The following is a 16,607-nucleotide window of genomic DNA, read 5'->3' as shown; positions in this document are numbered from 1 at the left end:
GATCTGTTAACTTATAATTCATAATGCCTCTTTCTGTTTTTTGATTGGTTTACTGCACCATTTTGGGAAACAGGTCACATGAATTTCTATAAGGATCCATAAAAAAATTAAAAGCTGTTGAAAAAAGGCGTCTCTTGGCATGTTACAAATAAAAGTGTAAAAATAGGCATTTTTACAGCTATTTTTTTATTTTTTTATTATTTAGAGTGAAAGGAATTTACTTAAATTGTGTATGCTATGTCTTTACTACCTAAACTTGCCACTAAACTAGCAAATATTCCATTTCTATAATTATTATTTTTTTAAAAAGATGTCAAAATATATGGCTATAATATGACACCTTAGCATATTTTGAGCCATCTGTTGACTTACATTGTACTTTGGAATGGGATTTCACATGTATTCCAGCTTTCATGTCATAATTTTCTGAGGTTATGTAAAATACATTTTTTCTTAGATTTTAACCAAAATGTTATGGAAATGTCAAATTTTTTATTAGAAATCAAAAGGTTTAAGCCTTGAAACATTATTTTACTGGAATTTAAGTTGCTTCTATGCATGATTTCAGTAAACAGAAACATATTTAAGTGGTTTGAAATTTTGACCCTAAAAATCAAAAGTTACACCTTTACTGTGAAAATGACCATAAATGATTTTTCCTTTAGGTCATTATAATAGGTTGTTATAAACTTCCATGTTTAACCTTGTATTGTTTTGGCTGCTTCATTATGACTTTCGGTGGGTTTAAGCAATTTCAAACAAACACAAACAAAGGCACTATACCCAGTCACCTTCATGACAATTGAAACACTAGGTAATTTCTTTGCTATATTGAAGTTATGGCAACACTGTATCCAGGCCGGGCACCCAGAGATATCGATCCACAATGCTAGTATTAGCCTAAGATTTCACGCGTGGATTTGAAAATTTTTCAGCTGGTAGTCAAAAATTATGGAATCAAAACGGAAATTCTGACAAAACTATGATATATCGCTCACGGTGATGTGCGTTAGAAAGTTGGGAAAAATCCTTCTTTAGCTTAACTATATTACTTTGAAAAGCTAAAAGGTTGATCAAAAAAAAGGCTCGCGGGCAGAGTTGAAGCCTATCAAAATCAAAAATCTTACACTAAATGACTGAATTTCACGCCTAAGTTTAACACTAGGAAAAAAAAAAAAAATACAGTATCAAGCATTACAGTTTTTTCTGACATTTACTGAAAAAATGAAAATTATTGCTTTTCATTTGGCCGAGAAAAATTTTTGTTCATTTGAATAGCAAATTCGATCGTTTGTATTGCCTTATTAAATGACTGAGTGAGCCTTGCAGAACAATAACAATCGGTTGTCCAGCGTCCTAACTGTAAAGAGGTTACATAAAGAGTGCTGAGGCTTGTTGGTTTAAGTCTGTGCATAGCATGCTATAATGAATTTTTTGTTTGTTTTTTCTCCATCAAGATCACATTGCTGCTGTATTTGTGTCAATATTGTGCCACTTTTACTGTTTTTTCTGTTTATATTGTGCCACTTTTACTGTTTTTTCTGTTTATATGATTCTCTTTTCCCACTTATTAAATAAATATTTCACATTCTGCTGTAGAATTAAATACATGTACATAATGATGATTTTTAACTGGTAACTATACTGTTCTCTTTGTTACTCAAGACATGTTAAAAGACAAATAAATATTGCACACTCTGTTGTAAAATTAAAATCATGTCATCGAAATATTGCGTATCTGATATCGTATACGTTTGAAATTTTTCTTAGCAATTGTTACAACATTTCTAATCCTACAAATGAATGTTCTCTTATTGCCTGTATTGTACAGGTACAAAAATGTATTATGGATATAACATTCTATTCATTTTCTAAAAAGTGGCACAAAAGTATTTTCATACATTTGTGTATAGTGAAGCAGATCTCTGGATTGCCAAAACCAAAATGAATGAAACAAACGGTATTTGAAAAGCTAGGACTGCTCCCTTGATGATGATGTAAGCATCATGTCACAAAAGTATTTTCTAATTGCCAAAGATGGCACTTTCCACTTGCACAATTTGTTTTGAGACAGGCTGTAGGTGCCAAAATGTTCCACCAAATCGCTTCAATTGGGTCTTTATTGAAGCACGTTTCTAGTGTATTGTCAATTGAAAATCAGATTTTGGTAGGAATACAGTCATAGAAAGACATATGACTCTATTTGTCTGTTTGTTTTTCATTTTTATACAAATTAATTTTGATGAATTGAACTGGTACGACTCTTGTGACTCGTGATAAACGACGATTAATTTTGTAATCATAAAATGAAAACGCTGGTCGCTGGGTCATTCACGACGTCATTTATAATTCATGTCAAAACCTGGGGAGGACCACACGCATCCGTGTATACGTGCGCAATCGATACTCAATGATCCAGACAATACCGTTTGAATATACCGCCCTTATGTATGCACCTGCTTGACACATCTTGTCACTTGCGGGAAGATATATACTATAGGCCTACCCTAATAGCTTACAATAGATACCCCACCGTAAATAGCTCTCTTCATTACCTCACTGTGCCAGAATATACGCGCAGTGTACGTACTTTTGAACCCTATTTTGTTCAAAAATGATAGGAAGGGACTGTTTTCAGCTAAAATGTTGGCTATCAGCAGATGCTCAATGATACCGGGAAGTATTGCAGAAAGGTAAGCGTACACTTTATTTATTCAAAATATCACATATCAATGAATTTAAATTGGAAATCCAAAAAGGAAATGTCAGGTCAAAATTCTCACCTTAGAATTATTGTGAAATAAAATCAAACCAAATTTAGGCTCCGCAAACAACGTCCAATTATTCCCATTGGTGTTTGCTACACGTGCATTATAAATTATGATTTGGGGCTAATTTGAGAAGAGTTAATGCCTCAAGTTTCAAAATACACCGAGTGATGTTATTTGATCAAAAGCATCAACAATTCAAGACTCTGTATAAACAAATCAAGAATTATCTGGGATTATTGCAACTAAGTATAATGAAAGTTATGATCTAAGCTACCAGATGCATCATTAATTTCCTGACTATGATATTTAGTTTTGGGAAAAGATTACTTTTAATGTTTTGGCGGGATTATATACCGCCAAAAATTTCAACCAAAAAGAGCATGTAGCCTTAAACATGATCTCCTTGATTGTTACTGGTAGTTATCTTGTCTTTTTCAGACAAACTCATTAAGTTCCGAAGTAAACAAAGGCGATCAAGACAGGCGATCACATCAAAAATGTTGCTAAATTGCACTTCAAAACAAAATTTTAGACTGTTCAAAATAGGCACATTTTACTCAAAAGATACATTGACTCATCAAAATAACTTTCATCCAAATTTCAACACAAACAGAATAAATAACATCTGTTGCAAAAAATATCAACGCTGTCAAAACCGAAAAATGATAGCAACATACTTTAGAGTGTGGACAGTGCTCGATTTATCAAAAGTAAACACAGCTGATCACGACAGGCGATTGTATCAAAAATGTTGCTAAAATTACACTTCAGCAAAATTTTAGACTGCCCAATAATAGGCAGATCTTCCTCACAAAAGATACAGTTGACTCATCGAAATAACTTCATCCAAATTTCAACATTAACAGAATAAATAACCTCCAGTCATCCAGTGCAAAAAAATTGCACCGCTATCCCACCGAAAAACGACAGCTATGCACTCTAGCATCGAATGCGTAACTATCATGCGCAAATTTGAAGCTAGAGTTCTCGAGTAAAGCACCATGCACCATGAGCACGGCACTCCGCGCCGCACACTTACATCACAGCTTCAGTACCTTACCTTGCGCTTTACAATACACGCTTAGTACGCTACATACATGGCAGGGATGAAAGTGGCCTGAAATGACTTAGCAGGAAAAGCCTGAAAAAGCGCATAAATTTGGGCTATAAAGCCTCAAAACGGGCTGAAAATAAATAAAATTGCAGAAATGTGGAGTAGCAAAACTGCCAAAAGGCCTGAAATCAGCAGGCAATTGCCTGAAAACTGACATCCCTGACATGGACACAACAGGTATGTTCGAGCTCGGCCAAGAATTGCTTAATTTACCTGTTCGTTCAGCGATTAAAAAGGGCTTTGTTGCTTTGCAAAACATAATAAAAACTCATGAACTCAGTATGCCTGCCACTTCCACATACTTGTGCATAATACGGAAGGTCGATTTGTGCCCATAAATGTTTAGGCCTATGTTAAACTGTATGTTATACAAATTGTACAGCTATCATTTCTACCCTATGACGAACCGACATACCTGTAAATCAAATAGCCCACAAAAACTGGTCATCGCTGGTATTTTTCATGAAGAAAAACGACACTTTTTACGCCCGAACATGTCCAAAACACGCCAGCTGACGTACAAGCCTCCCCACGCATGTACATAAACAAGCCGTGTTCATTGTTTAATTGTCACCTGCAGCTGTTCGCCAGAAAACTTTCTGCATAAAATTACCTGGGGTCGTTATCAGGCCTCAGACACACTGGCGCTCGTTTGAGGACAGTCACTATGAGTTACTAATGTCGGCACATGCAGAAAATGCGTGATGGGTCGCCATTTTGTGACTCGTGCAAACTAACACAAACAAATTATTGGACTTAATAATCTTTTCAAGTTTTAATAAAACGTGCATCTATCATGATAAGGCCGTGTAAAATTAATATTTTGGTTCTCGCCCCTCCGTCCTCAATTTCTGGGATTTGTCAGATTTTTTTTTTTTTTTTAGATTTTTCAATTTTTTAGACTTTGGAATGATTTATGAAATCTTCATACATATAAATAAGTTTATTAGAGAACAAGCATCACTTTCAAGTCTTTTGTGGTACTCTAGGGGTTTATCCTCAGAATCTCACATTTGAAAAAAAAAAAAAAAAAAAGGGCCTCATCGCTTCCTCGAGCACTGTTGGAGAAGACCGAAAACTACTGACAATGCTAATTTTACATTGAAAAAAAAAAAAAAAAAACACCTCCCTCCCTCATCAATTCATGAAAATCCTCTGGACGAGAACCAAAACATTAATTTTATACGGCCTAATATTACATTTTATTATTTGAATTACATAAGCTATGTCAATTTTGTGTCCATGTTAATTTTTATACGGATTTACCTGTGTTGATTTTAAACTGTTGTGAACGTGGAGCTACGCAAATTGGCAGGCGATTACCCACCATGCAATGCGAATACACGGAAACGATCCAGTTTAGGATGCATCGCAGTTCCTGTTGTGTAAACCAGGCGTAAACCGCCCATCCAACCTGATCGTGTGCACAGGATTTGTGCTGGAGGTTAGTTAATGCGCACAACCAATGCGCAGAAGAAGACCTTGATACTAGGCGGAGCTTACGTTTCACAAGAATGATTGACAGCTGTGAGTAAGTGAAATTCTGTTCTGTGATTGGTACAAAAATATGGTTCTCGTATAAATGAATATATTATCCATGGCTTCAAAATTAGGAACCTTCTTCCACAGAGCCCTATATAGGGCTCTATGGTCTCTACTCATCATACACGATCGAGAAGATCTGGCCAGCGACGACGCTTGCCAATCAGGCTAGCTATTTATACGGCGTGGCCTCTCATCCTTTTTATTATCTCTGGTCTTGTCACGCTGGTAGATTCGCCCACCTGTGATTACTGACCTGGATCTGACAGAAGATTGTGGAATTTACGATTTTCAGCAGCAGGATTTTATGAAACTGCCAATATTTGCAAGTATTCTGAAGGATCGGTAATAATTAAAATATTTTTCATGGTGTCGGTAGTGCAAGTTGAAGTTAGTGAATTTGTGGTTTTGTATGTTATGTGCAAGAGTGTTTTCAGGAAGCGTAAATAGGCAGGCCGTTATGCTAAGCTCTCCATCTTATATGCAAGTTCGGCGACGAACTGGACACATCACACGGTAGTGTGATGTGTCCAGCCTGGATATATGAACTCAGCTGGATCCTGTGCTGTGCTTTTCAGTTTCAGTTCAGTGCACTTCCGGGATGCTATACAATACATGTATATCGCGAACGATCGGGCCACCTCCCACAACTTCAGACTTGAATTAAACACATTTTCAAGACAACCAAAAAAATTTACATGAATCAAAACTCATCTTAAAAACTTACTGCATGTGTACGACATCTCAGATTTGCAAAATATGCTGACGATTTAGCAGAAACAAGGCTTATTCACGGCTACGGCTCGCGTGTGCACCTGTAGTTTGTAAATTAATTGGTTGACAGCCTCGACCACTTTTATAAGCATTGAATGGAATTTCAACGCCTGAAGTCGATAGCGTACAAAAGATAGGAACGAAACTAATATTGCCTGATGTGTGTTTCTAGCACAGCTTTCACTTCCGCATTTATTTTTCTCAAAATTGATTTAAAAATATTGATTTAGCCATCTAATTGCTAATTTTCACGTGAACTGATTTAACATATTAGTTATTTCAAGAAGTTAAATCATAAGCTGTTTGTTTGACAACAAACACAGAATAATAAATGATTTATTAAAAATAACACATTGTAAAAACACTACACATGGACAAGTTCTTATTTCCTTTTATGGGCATAGATAATTAACATGAATGAATGATTCACAAACTCTATTATTATTTTGTTGTTGTCACTCCCTTGGCCGCTTGTGGTATTTGTTTACAGATTTCAGCTCGAGCCATGGCTTTTTGTAGAAAGTTTGCAATATCATGATGTAATTTATGGCTAATTCATTCCTGAAAATGCCGTGAAAATGGCATTTGCTGTTGATTGAACTGATTCGGTCATTTTCGGATAGGCGGGGCCAAAAATACGGGATTCTGATTGGTCAAAAGTACAGCAGTAGGCGGAAAAAGTTTCCGAAACTTGTCGAAACTGCGTTTATTTAAAGAAAAACAATAATCCTAAAATCGGTCACATTTTCTCACCTAATCTATTCACATTTTTTAATTTTCTATAACGACTAAGTGTGCAGTTGTTATTCTGATAAAAAAAAAAGAAATGTACATGAAAACACATGTTTGACTCGATTTTAAGCCCTCATTTACACTAGTAAAGCTTATAGAAATACAGTAATTGCCAAAACATCTCGTCAGCTGAGAGTGATGGGAATTTCGCACGGATGGGAACTCCAAAGAAGTCTGTAACTGCATGCATTTTTACAGCTTTCGTTAGGTTTAGCACATGAATCGATCATAAAAAGTCAGTTTTCATCAGGTAGGAAAGACATTCGAAATAACTTTAGCATGTTAGGCATGAATGGTTTAATAAGCTTAATGTCATCATCATCATCATCATCATGACTACCATGTACAATTTGATGTTCATCAAATCAACTTCCATGTGACGTGTTCAGAAAGACAGAAAACTTGTCAGAACTTCAGAAGCTTTTTTTCCCTAAAGGATTGAAGTAATAAATAATATATTAACTGTCTGTGCTGGCGAAACTAAGTTGGACGCGTGGACAACTATGGACATGTCGATTTTTGACGTCGGCACAGCCACTTCTGTCTCGGGACTTTTTAGTCCAGTAACTAGCTAAAAGCCTAAATTAATAGTTTCTCGATCATGAGAGCTCAATAGGCACGCAATGACAATTGCGTTAGCGTACAACGCCTACCACACACGCTTTGGGTAGCGCTGCATTTCCTGTGCGTGCACAATCGATCGCGCTACCGTGTCATTCATACTCTCATGATCGAGAAACTATTATTTTAGCTATAGTATTAAGATCGAAGACGGACATAATCATTTGGACATTTAAATGACATAGCAGATAATACCCAATGTATGTCATCATGTTCTCAGTTACTGGGACTAGTCTCGGACTCAGTCAATGACAACGACATTCATTGAATGACAATGTCATTGACATTGATTTGATCATGATGTGACAAAGTCAAGTCAAGCATGCAAGCCAAGACACTGTTATCGGCCACCGAAGAAGGCTGTCGTGTTCATTGGCTTATGATTGCACAACCAATCACAAAACGGGTTATACATTGTATATTACTCAAGAACTCTAGCTTCAAATGTGCACACGATAGTTACGCATTCGTCGATGGTATTGTTCGAGCATTGACATTTTTTTGCAGCGGATGTCATTTATTCTGTTGTTGTTGAATTTGGATGAAAGTTATTTCATGAGTAAACTGTGTCTGTTGAGTAAAATTTGCCTCTTTTGAACCTGTAGTCAAGTCAAGCATGCAAGCCAAGACATTGTTTGAGCATATTCTCTAACGCAAAGCTTGCTCGAGATCCACTAGCAACGAATTTGCTCACGCATGCGAGGGCGTCTGTGAGTAAATTCGTTGCTAGTGTAAGTAGTGTTTCTTGAGCAAGTTGGACGTTGGTCATTGCTATTGTTTTCCGGTCGGACAGCGTTCACATTTTTTGCAGCGAATGTCATTTATTCTGTTGTTGTTCAAATTTGGATGAAAGTTATTTTGATTTTTGATGCCATCGCCCGTTGTGATCAACTGTGTTTACTTCTGAACTTCCATTGCTTCTCGTTTGCTCGAGAAGTCTAGCCAATAATTTGCTCACCGATAGCTTCACATTCTAGGCTAGAGACCATTGCATTCAAAATCTAGTCAGATTCGCTGAAGCATGACACCGTGTAAAGCAATGGAAGTTCAGAAGTAAACACAGCCGATCATGACAGGTGATCACGTCAAAAATTTCTTTAAAATTACACTTCAGCAAAATTTTAGACTCTTGACAAATCTTGCTCAAAAGATACAGTTGACTCATCGAAATAACTTTCATCCAAATTTCAACATTAAAAGAATAAATAACCTCCGGTGCAAGAAATTGCATCGCTGTCCGACCGAAAAACAATAGCAACGCACTCTAGCATCGAATGCGTAATTATCGTGTGCAAATTAGAAGCTAGAGTTCTCGAGTAACTTCTCGTACATGGATCGAATCCATGGGTTCCTACAGTCACCCATGGAAAACAGGTACTGAAAACCAGTACACCATGGCCATGTCCATATGGGCCATGAGTTGGTTTGTTTGCAGTAATTCCCTCAGAATAGTCAATACAGATTCCAAACAGATAAAACTTAACCTCATATCAGTTTTAGTTGCACTTAAGGGCTGGGGTATGAGCGTTTGGACAGTATTTATTGTGGGACATTAGAGCACATCAGACATATCGATTGCATTCTGAATACGAAGAATGTCATTCTGATATCAAATAATTTTGATTTTTTGAAATTTAATACACATTTTGTGGCAAATCATTAAAAATTGATATTTTTGATATTTAACAGTACTTGAAGTAAACTTTATAGTGTATGTAGGTGGGATGAAAAGCCGACGATCAATTGAAAATTTTGACCTTTCAGTATTGAAGATATGGATTTTTTTCCCAAAACACCAAAAAAATTAGGTCTTTTTGGGAAAAAATCCATATCTTCAATATGAAAGGTCAAAATTTTCAATTGACTGTCGGCTTTTCCTCCCTGCTACATACACTTTAAGAATATGTCATTAAATTTATATAATTTACTTGAGGACTGTTATATATCAAAAATTTGAAAAATATCAAATTTTTATAATTTGTCATAAAATTTGTATTATATTGTGATTTTCAAAAATGAAAATTATTTGATATCAGAAAGACATGCTTCAGATTCAGAATGCAATTCGATAGGTCTGAGGTGCTCTCATGTCCCACAAAAAATACTGTCGAAACGTAATAAACGCTCATTTTAGATCCCTTAATAACTCTAAATTGACATGACATTGAATTTTATTTGCTCAATTTCATCAAAATCAAGGAAAACATGGTTTTGTTATTGCAAAATATTAAACATGGAAATCACACAGGGTCATATCTGGTCATTGTAGTAGGCCACTTGAGGTAATCAATATAGGTACTTGAATGGCGTGACTCAGCTCAGTGACTTTCTGCTCATTGTAAGACTGATAGTGTTGTAAACTTGGTTGCATTTAACATTAAGATTGCCAACTGATATCCTTTGTATTTGAGTTGTCAGTTGATGGTATTACTTCTGTCATGGAAGTAAGCAGTAAAAAAAATGTCAACAAAACATGCTACTGCAGAACTCTATGCCTGTATGTGTGTCTGAGGGCCGATGACACACATTTGATGGGTGTAGACTTCTCGAGCAAGTTATTTTGCGCACATGTCAGAATTTTGCACATGTCGTGTCTCAGTGCCATGTGTGGTACTGCTGAGCACATATGGGAATTGTTTTTCTTCAAAAGCGATCAAGTGGTATAAATTCAGCTTCAGAGCCAAAAGTACGATATGAGATGGATCATTTTGCAACATGGTCTGTCAATTTACACTTCCTGAAAACACTCTTGTACATATTAACATACGAAACCACAAACTTGCTAACTTCAACTTGCACTACTGACAAAATAAAACATTCTTTATTACAGATCCTTCAGAATAACTTACATATCTTGGCAATTTCATGGAATCCTGTTGCTGAGAATCGCAAATTTGATAAAGTTACGTCGGATACGGTTCAGTAGATCACAGGTGGGCAAACATGCAGCCTGGTTCTGAAGCTGAATTTGTACCACTTGATTGTTTTGCAGAAAAGCTATTCCCACACATGCTCAGTGGGCCGCATGTACACAATTCCAACGTGCTCCATAATCCGTTTTGTGATTGGTTGCATATAAACCATTTTCCGCAATCGTAAGCCAATCAAAGAGACAGCCTTCTTCAGAAGTGTAGATCCTACCACGAAAAGTGAAGTGCGTCTAACCTGATTGGTATAAAAAACTACTTGGACAATTGCTAAGCCAGTCAACTCATTTCCCACATGCTTGCAGGTGCGAGGACAATACCGGGAGACAATCACTGACATTACAACAAAGAATATACCCGGTAATGAATTGTTTATGACATACATTGGGTGGATTTTGTGATCAAGGTAAGGTTTTCGGCCCCTTACGACTTGAATATTCTCATTTTTCTTCATCAAAGATGCTAGCGATGATCAGTTTTTTGCAGACACTTTGATAAAAGGTAACTTTCAATCATCATAAGGGTAGAAACGATAGCTGTACAATTGTACAAAAATATAAATTTGATATAGGCCTAAAATTATGTGCACAAATAAAATTTACCATACATTGCCCAAGTCAAGTTAATTGGGATGTAAAATGCATACATATTTGCCCACCTGTGATTACTGACCCATATCTGATGTAACTTTGTCAAATTTGCGATTCTCAGCAACAGGATTCTATGAAATTGCGCCACCTTGGTCTGGGGCGGACATTTTAAAAATGAATTTAGAAGAGCAGCAACGACATCACTTGCATTACATTCCAGATGCTAAATCTACATCATATGCAAAATTTGAGGAAATTTGCACGAGTCCGTTTTATTTTAGGGCCAGTTGTCTATAACTGGTCTTTACATGTAGCCCTATGGAGAGAATGTCCGTTGAGGGCGCTATAACCCCCATTTTAGGAACAAAAATGTGATTTAAAAAAACCGGACTCGTCCGAATTTTCAAAAATTTTCAGAGTATGTAGTATGAACATGTAGAAATATAATCAAGTAGTTGCCCTACCTGCTCTCCTCCGAAAAAATAAAAAGTCCTATACCTCAATGATAATGAAACCTAGGTGTTGCCAACAATAAGTAATTCTGAAGGATCGGTAATAATTTATGTTTTATTTTGCCAGTAGTGCAAGTTGAAGTTAGTGAGTTTGTGGTTTTGTATATTATGTGCAAGAGTGTTTTCAGGATGCTTAAATTGACAGGCTGTGATGCAACCAATCCATCTTATATTGTACCGGGTACATGGAAGATTAACTGGGCTTGTCATACGGACGTATGACGTGCTCAGACTGGATATAGCATTTTCTTGTGTGGAACAATTGGCTCTCATTCAGTCACAAATATTGCTCACAATTGGGCGATGTTGCTTCAGTGATTTGGTAATGTCGCCCAATCTAGTAATATGTCACCCAATCAGCTGATTTCACATTGTCCAATGCAACAAGGATCTCAAAATTATTGAGATCACAGCAATTGAGAGTTTATTAGACACTATAGCTACAAATTGAAATTACAGGCTCGCATGATAAGTTGAATATATTGCGGAGCAATTACTTCTTTAAAACCAATAAGAGCGTTTTATTTGTGTTGGGAAAAGCGTGATGCCTTATTGTAAAATGGAGAATCAATGTTGTTGCCAGAATCTGGGCCTGAATCCAAGTGTAAGGTGAAGGGGAATCCTACCCCTGTTGTTTACTGATTCTGTTCACATTTTGTGCCAGTCATCAGGAGTCAAATTAGTTTGACGGTGACACCCATATATAGAAACTGGAATGTTTGGGTTAGTATTTCCCTGTGCTTACGTACAACGCAACTTTATTGTGTGAGACGTTAAAAATATCATAGGCTATACACAGAGGGCTTGTTCCTATGATTCTTGCCTTTAAGAAGTTGTGATTGGAGGGCATAGAGTTTTCCTTACTTTGAGTACTGCTTATTTTCAATAATTTATTGTTTAATTTTGTTTCCATTTCATTGTTCATTACAGACACAATTAATCAAGGAGCTAGCACAATGGAAGAGTGTATAACAGATAGCGAATTAGCATCCGACATGTATCACATCTTATGTATCAAAGAGGATAATATAATAGCATTCAAAGGACAATCCCCTCAGGTTCATCTGAGAAGATACTTAGTAGACTGGCTGGCTATCCTATGTGAACGATTTGAAATTGGCCGGCATGCTTTGCACCTTGCTGTTTATATGTTAGATAGGTTCATGGATCATTATGCCATTGTCAAGGAGTCACAACTACAACTACTAGCACTGGCCTGTCTACTTATAGCAAGTAAGTACAATCAGTGAGCAAACTAATCAATCAAATAAAGTAATCAAGCTGGTTCAGGGGGCATCCCCCACTAAGGACTCCTGTCCCCTAATCCCCTTCTAACTGAACACTGGCAGTGGGCAGTGACTAGCGACAAGGCGTTAGTGTTGCCTTCAAGCACAGACGCTTTTAGGATCTGTGCTTCAAGTCAACTAATTGCAATTTGACGATAGGGCATTCTAGTGACTTATCAATCAGAATATTTCGGCCATCACTTCCAATAATTAATGGAAGTTGCATCACAAAAAAATGCTATGCTCCTTCAAGCACAACAGATGCTTCTAGGGTCTGTGCTTCAAGTCAACTATTTGTGATTTGACGATAGGGCATTCTAGCAACTTATCAATCGGAATATATTGACAATCACTTACTCACAATATCACAATTCACTTATTTATCATCACCTAAGAAGCCATGCTAGCTGTTCTCTATAGTCCTGACACCATATCAGTTGCAAAAGTCGGGTCTGTCAATTGGCCAAATTTCAAACTTTCTTCAAAGCCAAATGATAAGTCCATAAACCAAAGCAATTAATGTTTAATTGATTGTTTCTGGCTTATACAGTGGAGACATTTCCTAATCTTTATTCTCGATTGTGCTTCTCAACTTTCAAAATTGGATTTTTTTTAGCTAAATATGAAGAAAAAGAAGAAAAGGTACAGAAGCTGACTACATTCAACACACAAGTAAACATGGACACAACAGGGTGCAAAGAAGATTATTTACACATGGAACTACTTCTACTAGACTTCTTTTCCTGGAAAATATCCGTTCCTACTGCAGCATATTTCATGGACTTTTACTTGACAGAAGCAATCAGTTGTAATGACCAATATGCTGGTAGGCCACTTAGTACAGAATACGCAATCAATGCTAGGACATACTTGAGGAAATATGCAAATTACTTTCTGGATGTTAGCTTACAAGGTGAGTTCTATTTCAAATATGGATTAACTTGCTGCTTTCAAATTCTGTGCTTTTATGATATGCATGTAAATGGCACCTGCAAAAGGTATAGAAGTTAAAGAGAGTATTTTGTGATCCTATAGCATCCTCTTTTTATGACATTTTTTCAGTAGATATCAACGGAAAAAGCTTATTCCCCAAAGTTTAGTTGATTCCAATTTTGCGTTTGCGATTGGCAAACTGTTGCAATTTTGTTCTGGTACACCATCAACTTAATTCAAATTTGACAATATTTTTGCTAAACAAAGTAATCTGCAAGAAAGTTTTTGTACATAAACATTATGTAGCCAGAGGTTTCCAGTGGTATAAAAACTATTTTTGAAAAAAGTGGGTGATTAATTCTGTGGGTCACGAAATGCCCTTTTAAGTGTAACTTTAGAAGTGTCGTTTTAAGCCAAAGTTGGCATTATGTTAACATGACCATATTTATTCAAATTCTGAATAAAAGCAAATAAAGAATAACAAATTTTGGATGGTATTTATTTCTACTAGAACATTTCTTGCAATTTAGTAACAGGCAAAGTTTTCTGAGGCACAGTAATATATATTTTTCTCCCAGACCATGTTTTTTCCAGTTGTAAACCATCTCTAGTAGGAGCAGTATGTATAGCATCTGCAAGAGTATGTCTACAGCTTACACCAACATGGACATCACATCTCAATAAGCTCACCAAGTATTCTTGGGAACAACTTACACTCTACATTGACATGTTGCTCAAGTAAGTGAAATTCATATAATACACATCTGGATAAACAGAAGGCGCTCTAGTACTTACGGTAATTGTTTAAGGTAATAAATAGACACAGAAAATAAAGCAATTTATTTTACCCAAACTACTGTATAAGTGGTAATTTTTGCGAGGGTTTGTTGTTGCGATTAGAGCTCCAACCGTGAAAATAACACCTCACAAATATGCAATTAACGTATTACAAGTATAGGGAAGGACTGGGCAATCGCGAAAATGTGTCTCTAACTCCAAGTCGCAAAAAATAACTACGAGAAAATTACCATTTATACAGTAAGTTGCAATTTCATGTTGTTGTTAAATATTAAGTTTGACAAAGTTTTCAAGAAGATTTAGACACAGTCTTTACGTATAAGTGTGCTTCTCTGGTCTAAGTAGTAGGATGAGGTGAGATATAAGGGGAGCATGGCCTAATGGTTAAGGTGCTTGCTTTGTTGAATGTGGTTGTGAGTTCAATTCCTGGCGGTGAAGTCTTGCTGGCATATTGACTTGCACAAAGTCTGCAAACGATTGACTATTCCAATCTGTCCAGGTGCTGTTTGGATATATGCAATCTAACTACCGACATTGTTGTGGACTTTGGTTGCATGAATAAATTTACAGATGTAGACTTTGTTGTGCAATATTAATTATCGATTGCGTTCCATTAACCGCTTTGGGCGCTTAACAAAGTCATCATCAGTGTCATAATGTTTCAGACCATGATTCAGATTTACATGGACAGTTTGCTTGTTGGAAAGTCACTGGGTGGGCGTTTATAGGGGCATGGGCGGTTAATGGAATGAATACGGTACTTTCTTTTTAACGCTATTAATTAACAGAAAGATATGAACACACATTCAAAATGTATAAAATACACTTCAAATTTCTGAATAAGATGTATTTTTAGTCATATTTAGAACAATGGATCGCATATAAAAGTATCTAAATAGTATGTTATGATATGACCTATGTGATGTTTTGTCATTCATAGAGCTCATGACTCGGATGAGAAAGCAGCCAAGAGACCCCAGACAGTGACCAAAACACCGACACACAATGGATTCCTCAGTAAAGCACAGGCACATAACATCAGAAAATCATGATCAACACTAAAGACACGAGGCTGACTAGAACAGAAGACGCATCTCAGGAAGCACATTGCTCATGGTAGAAATACATAGCCAGGAATCAAAGACGATGTCTGGTTGGACAGTTCTGCCTGAAGCCAATGTTGCAATCGGAAAGTATTCAATCAAAGTGGGGGTTTACTTACATTGAAGGGCAAGAGTAGTGGTTATCTGTTTTATGGGAAGGTGAATACATGATTTCCCTTCCTCCCTATTCACAAGTAAGTAACTTTACTATTACAGATGAAATGACTTGAATGCAAGGTGAACATAGCAAATGTACATTTTGCATGTTAGACGTTGAAGCCACCTGAATTCTGGAAATTAAACAGTTTTGTTGGCAGTAACATCATTTCACATTTGAACAGTGAAACTAGTGAAGCAAATTAACCGACCAAGACAAGGGCTCTTCTTTTCAGCGAGCTCAAAATTGCTAGTTGTTGTGATGTGATATTACTGTCAACTTAAAAGAGACATACCCATGAGAATCAAGTCTAACTGAATTTTGATATAATATAAGAGAAAAGTTACTTAATACATGTACTGACACGTGTTATTCATCACTCAGTACTTAAAATTGCTGTAAATTTCATAAAATCTATTGTTTCAATATGCAGCTTCTAATAAAGGGAAAATTACCTTAAATTTATTTTTCATTTTCTATTTTTCCACTGAGGTGGAAAATTTGTTTTACTTTTAGTTGATGCTGGTTCTCAAAGTGATATCAGACATCATTTGTTAAATTATTTTTTGTTAAGTTTGGCGTAGGTTTTACTTTTTATTTTGTTTGAATAATGAAATACAAGTACCATGTGCCTACTTTCCTACTTGTTTAGAGATATCAAGTAAATGTGTACAAGGCAGTATTGAT

The 16,607-nt window shown here is 36.3% G+C and overlaps 2 protein-coding genes across 2 annotated transcripts in view; one reads left to right on the top strand and one right to left on the bottom strand.

Moving 5' to 3' along the window:
• LOC140154026 (actin-interacting protein 1-like) overlaps positions 1–6,290 on the bottom strand; it is a 31,946-nt gene extending 25,656 nt beyond the window's left edge. Inside the window, exon 1 of the mRNA XM_072176673.1 lies at positions 6,155–6,290. Coding sequence (XP_072032774.1) covers positions 6,155–6,170 — 16 coding nt within the window. The 5' untranslated portion in view covers positions 6,171–6,290. The remainder of the gene's footprint in view (positions 1–6,154) is intronic.
• Positions 6,291–7,132: 842 nt separating this feature from the next.
• LOC140167081 (cyclin-J-like) lies at positions 7,133–15,726 on the top strand. The gene is made up of 5 exons (XM_072190530.1): positions 7,133–7,243; positions 12,574–12,876; positions 13,546–13,842; positions 14,441–14,600; positions 15,601–15,726. Exons 2-5 carry the CDS (start codon positions 12,600–12,602, stop codon positions 15,710–15,712), a joined length of 846 nt encoding a protein of 281 aa, XP_072046631.1. The 5' UTR covers positions 7,133–7,243; positions 12,574–12,599; the 3' UTR covers positions 15,713–15,726.
• The last annotated feature ends 881 nt before the right edge of the window (positions 15,727–16,607 follow it).

The sequence above is a fragment of the Amphiura filiformis genome, chromosome 1 (genome assembly GCF_039555335.1).
Source record: "Amphiura filiformis chromosome 1, Afil_fr2py, whole genome shotgun sequence".
Classification (NCBI taxonomy): domain Eukaryota; kingdom Metazoa; phylum Echinodermata; class Ophiuroidea; order Amphilepidida; family Amphiuridae; genus Amphiura; species Amphiura filiformis.
The sequence above is the reverse complement of the archived record's forward strand: the minus strand, read 5'-3'. Positions and strand labels throughout refer to the sequence as shown.

What these genes read in the sequence shown, in the direction of transcription:
- LOC140167081 (XM_072190530.1), top strand. Translation starts at nt 12,600, where the DNA reads ATGGAAGAGTGTATAACAGATAGCGAATTAGCATCCGACATGTATCAC. An exon ending in GGCCTGTCTACTTATAGCAA is followed by an intron (nt 12,877 to 13,545) that starts GTAAGTACAATC and finishes GATTTTTTTTAG; the next exon opens with CTAAATATGAAGAAAAAGAA. An exon ending in TACATTGACATGTTGCTCAA is followed by an intron (nt 14,601 to 15,600) that starts GTAAGTGAAATT and finishes TGTCATTCATAG; the next exon opens with AGCTCATGACTCGGATGAGA.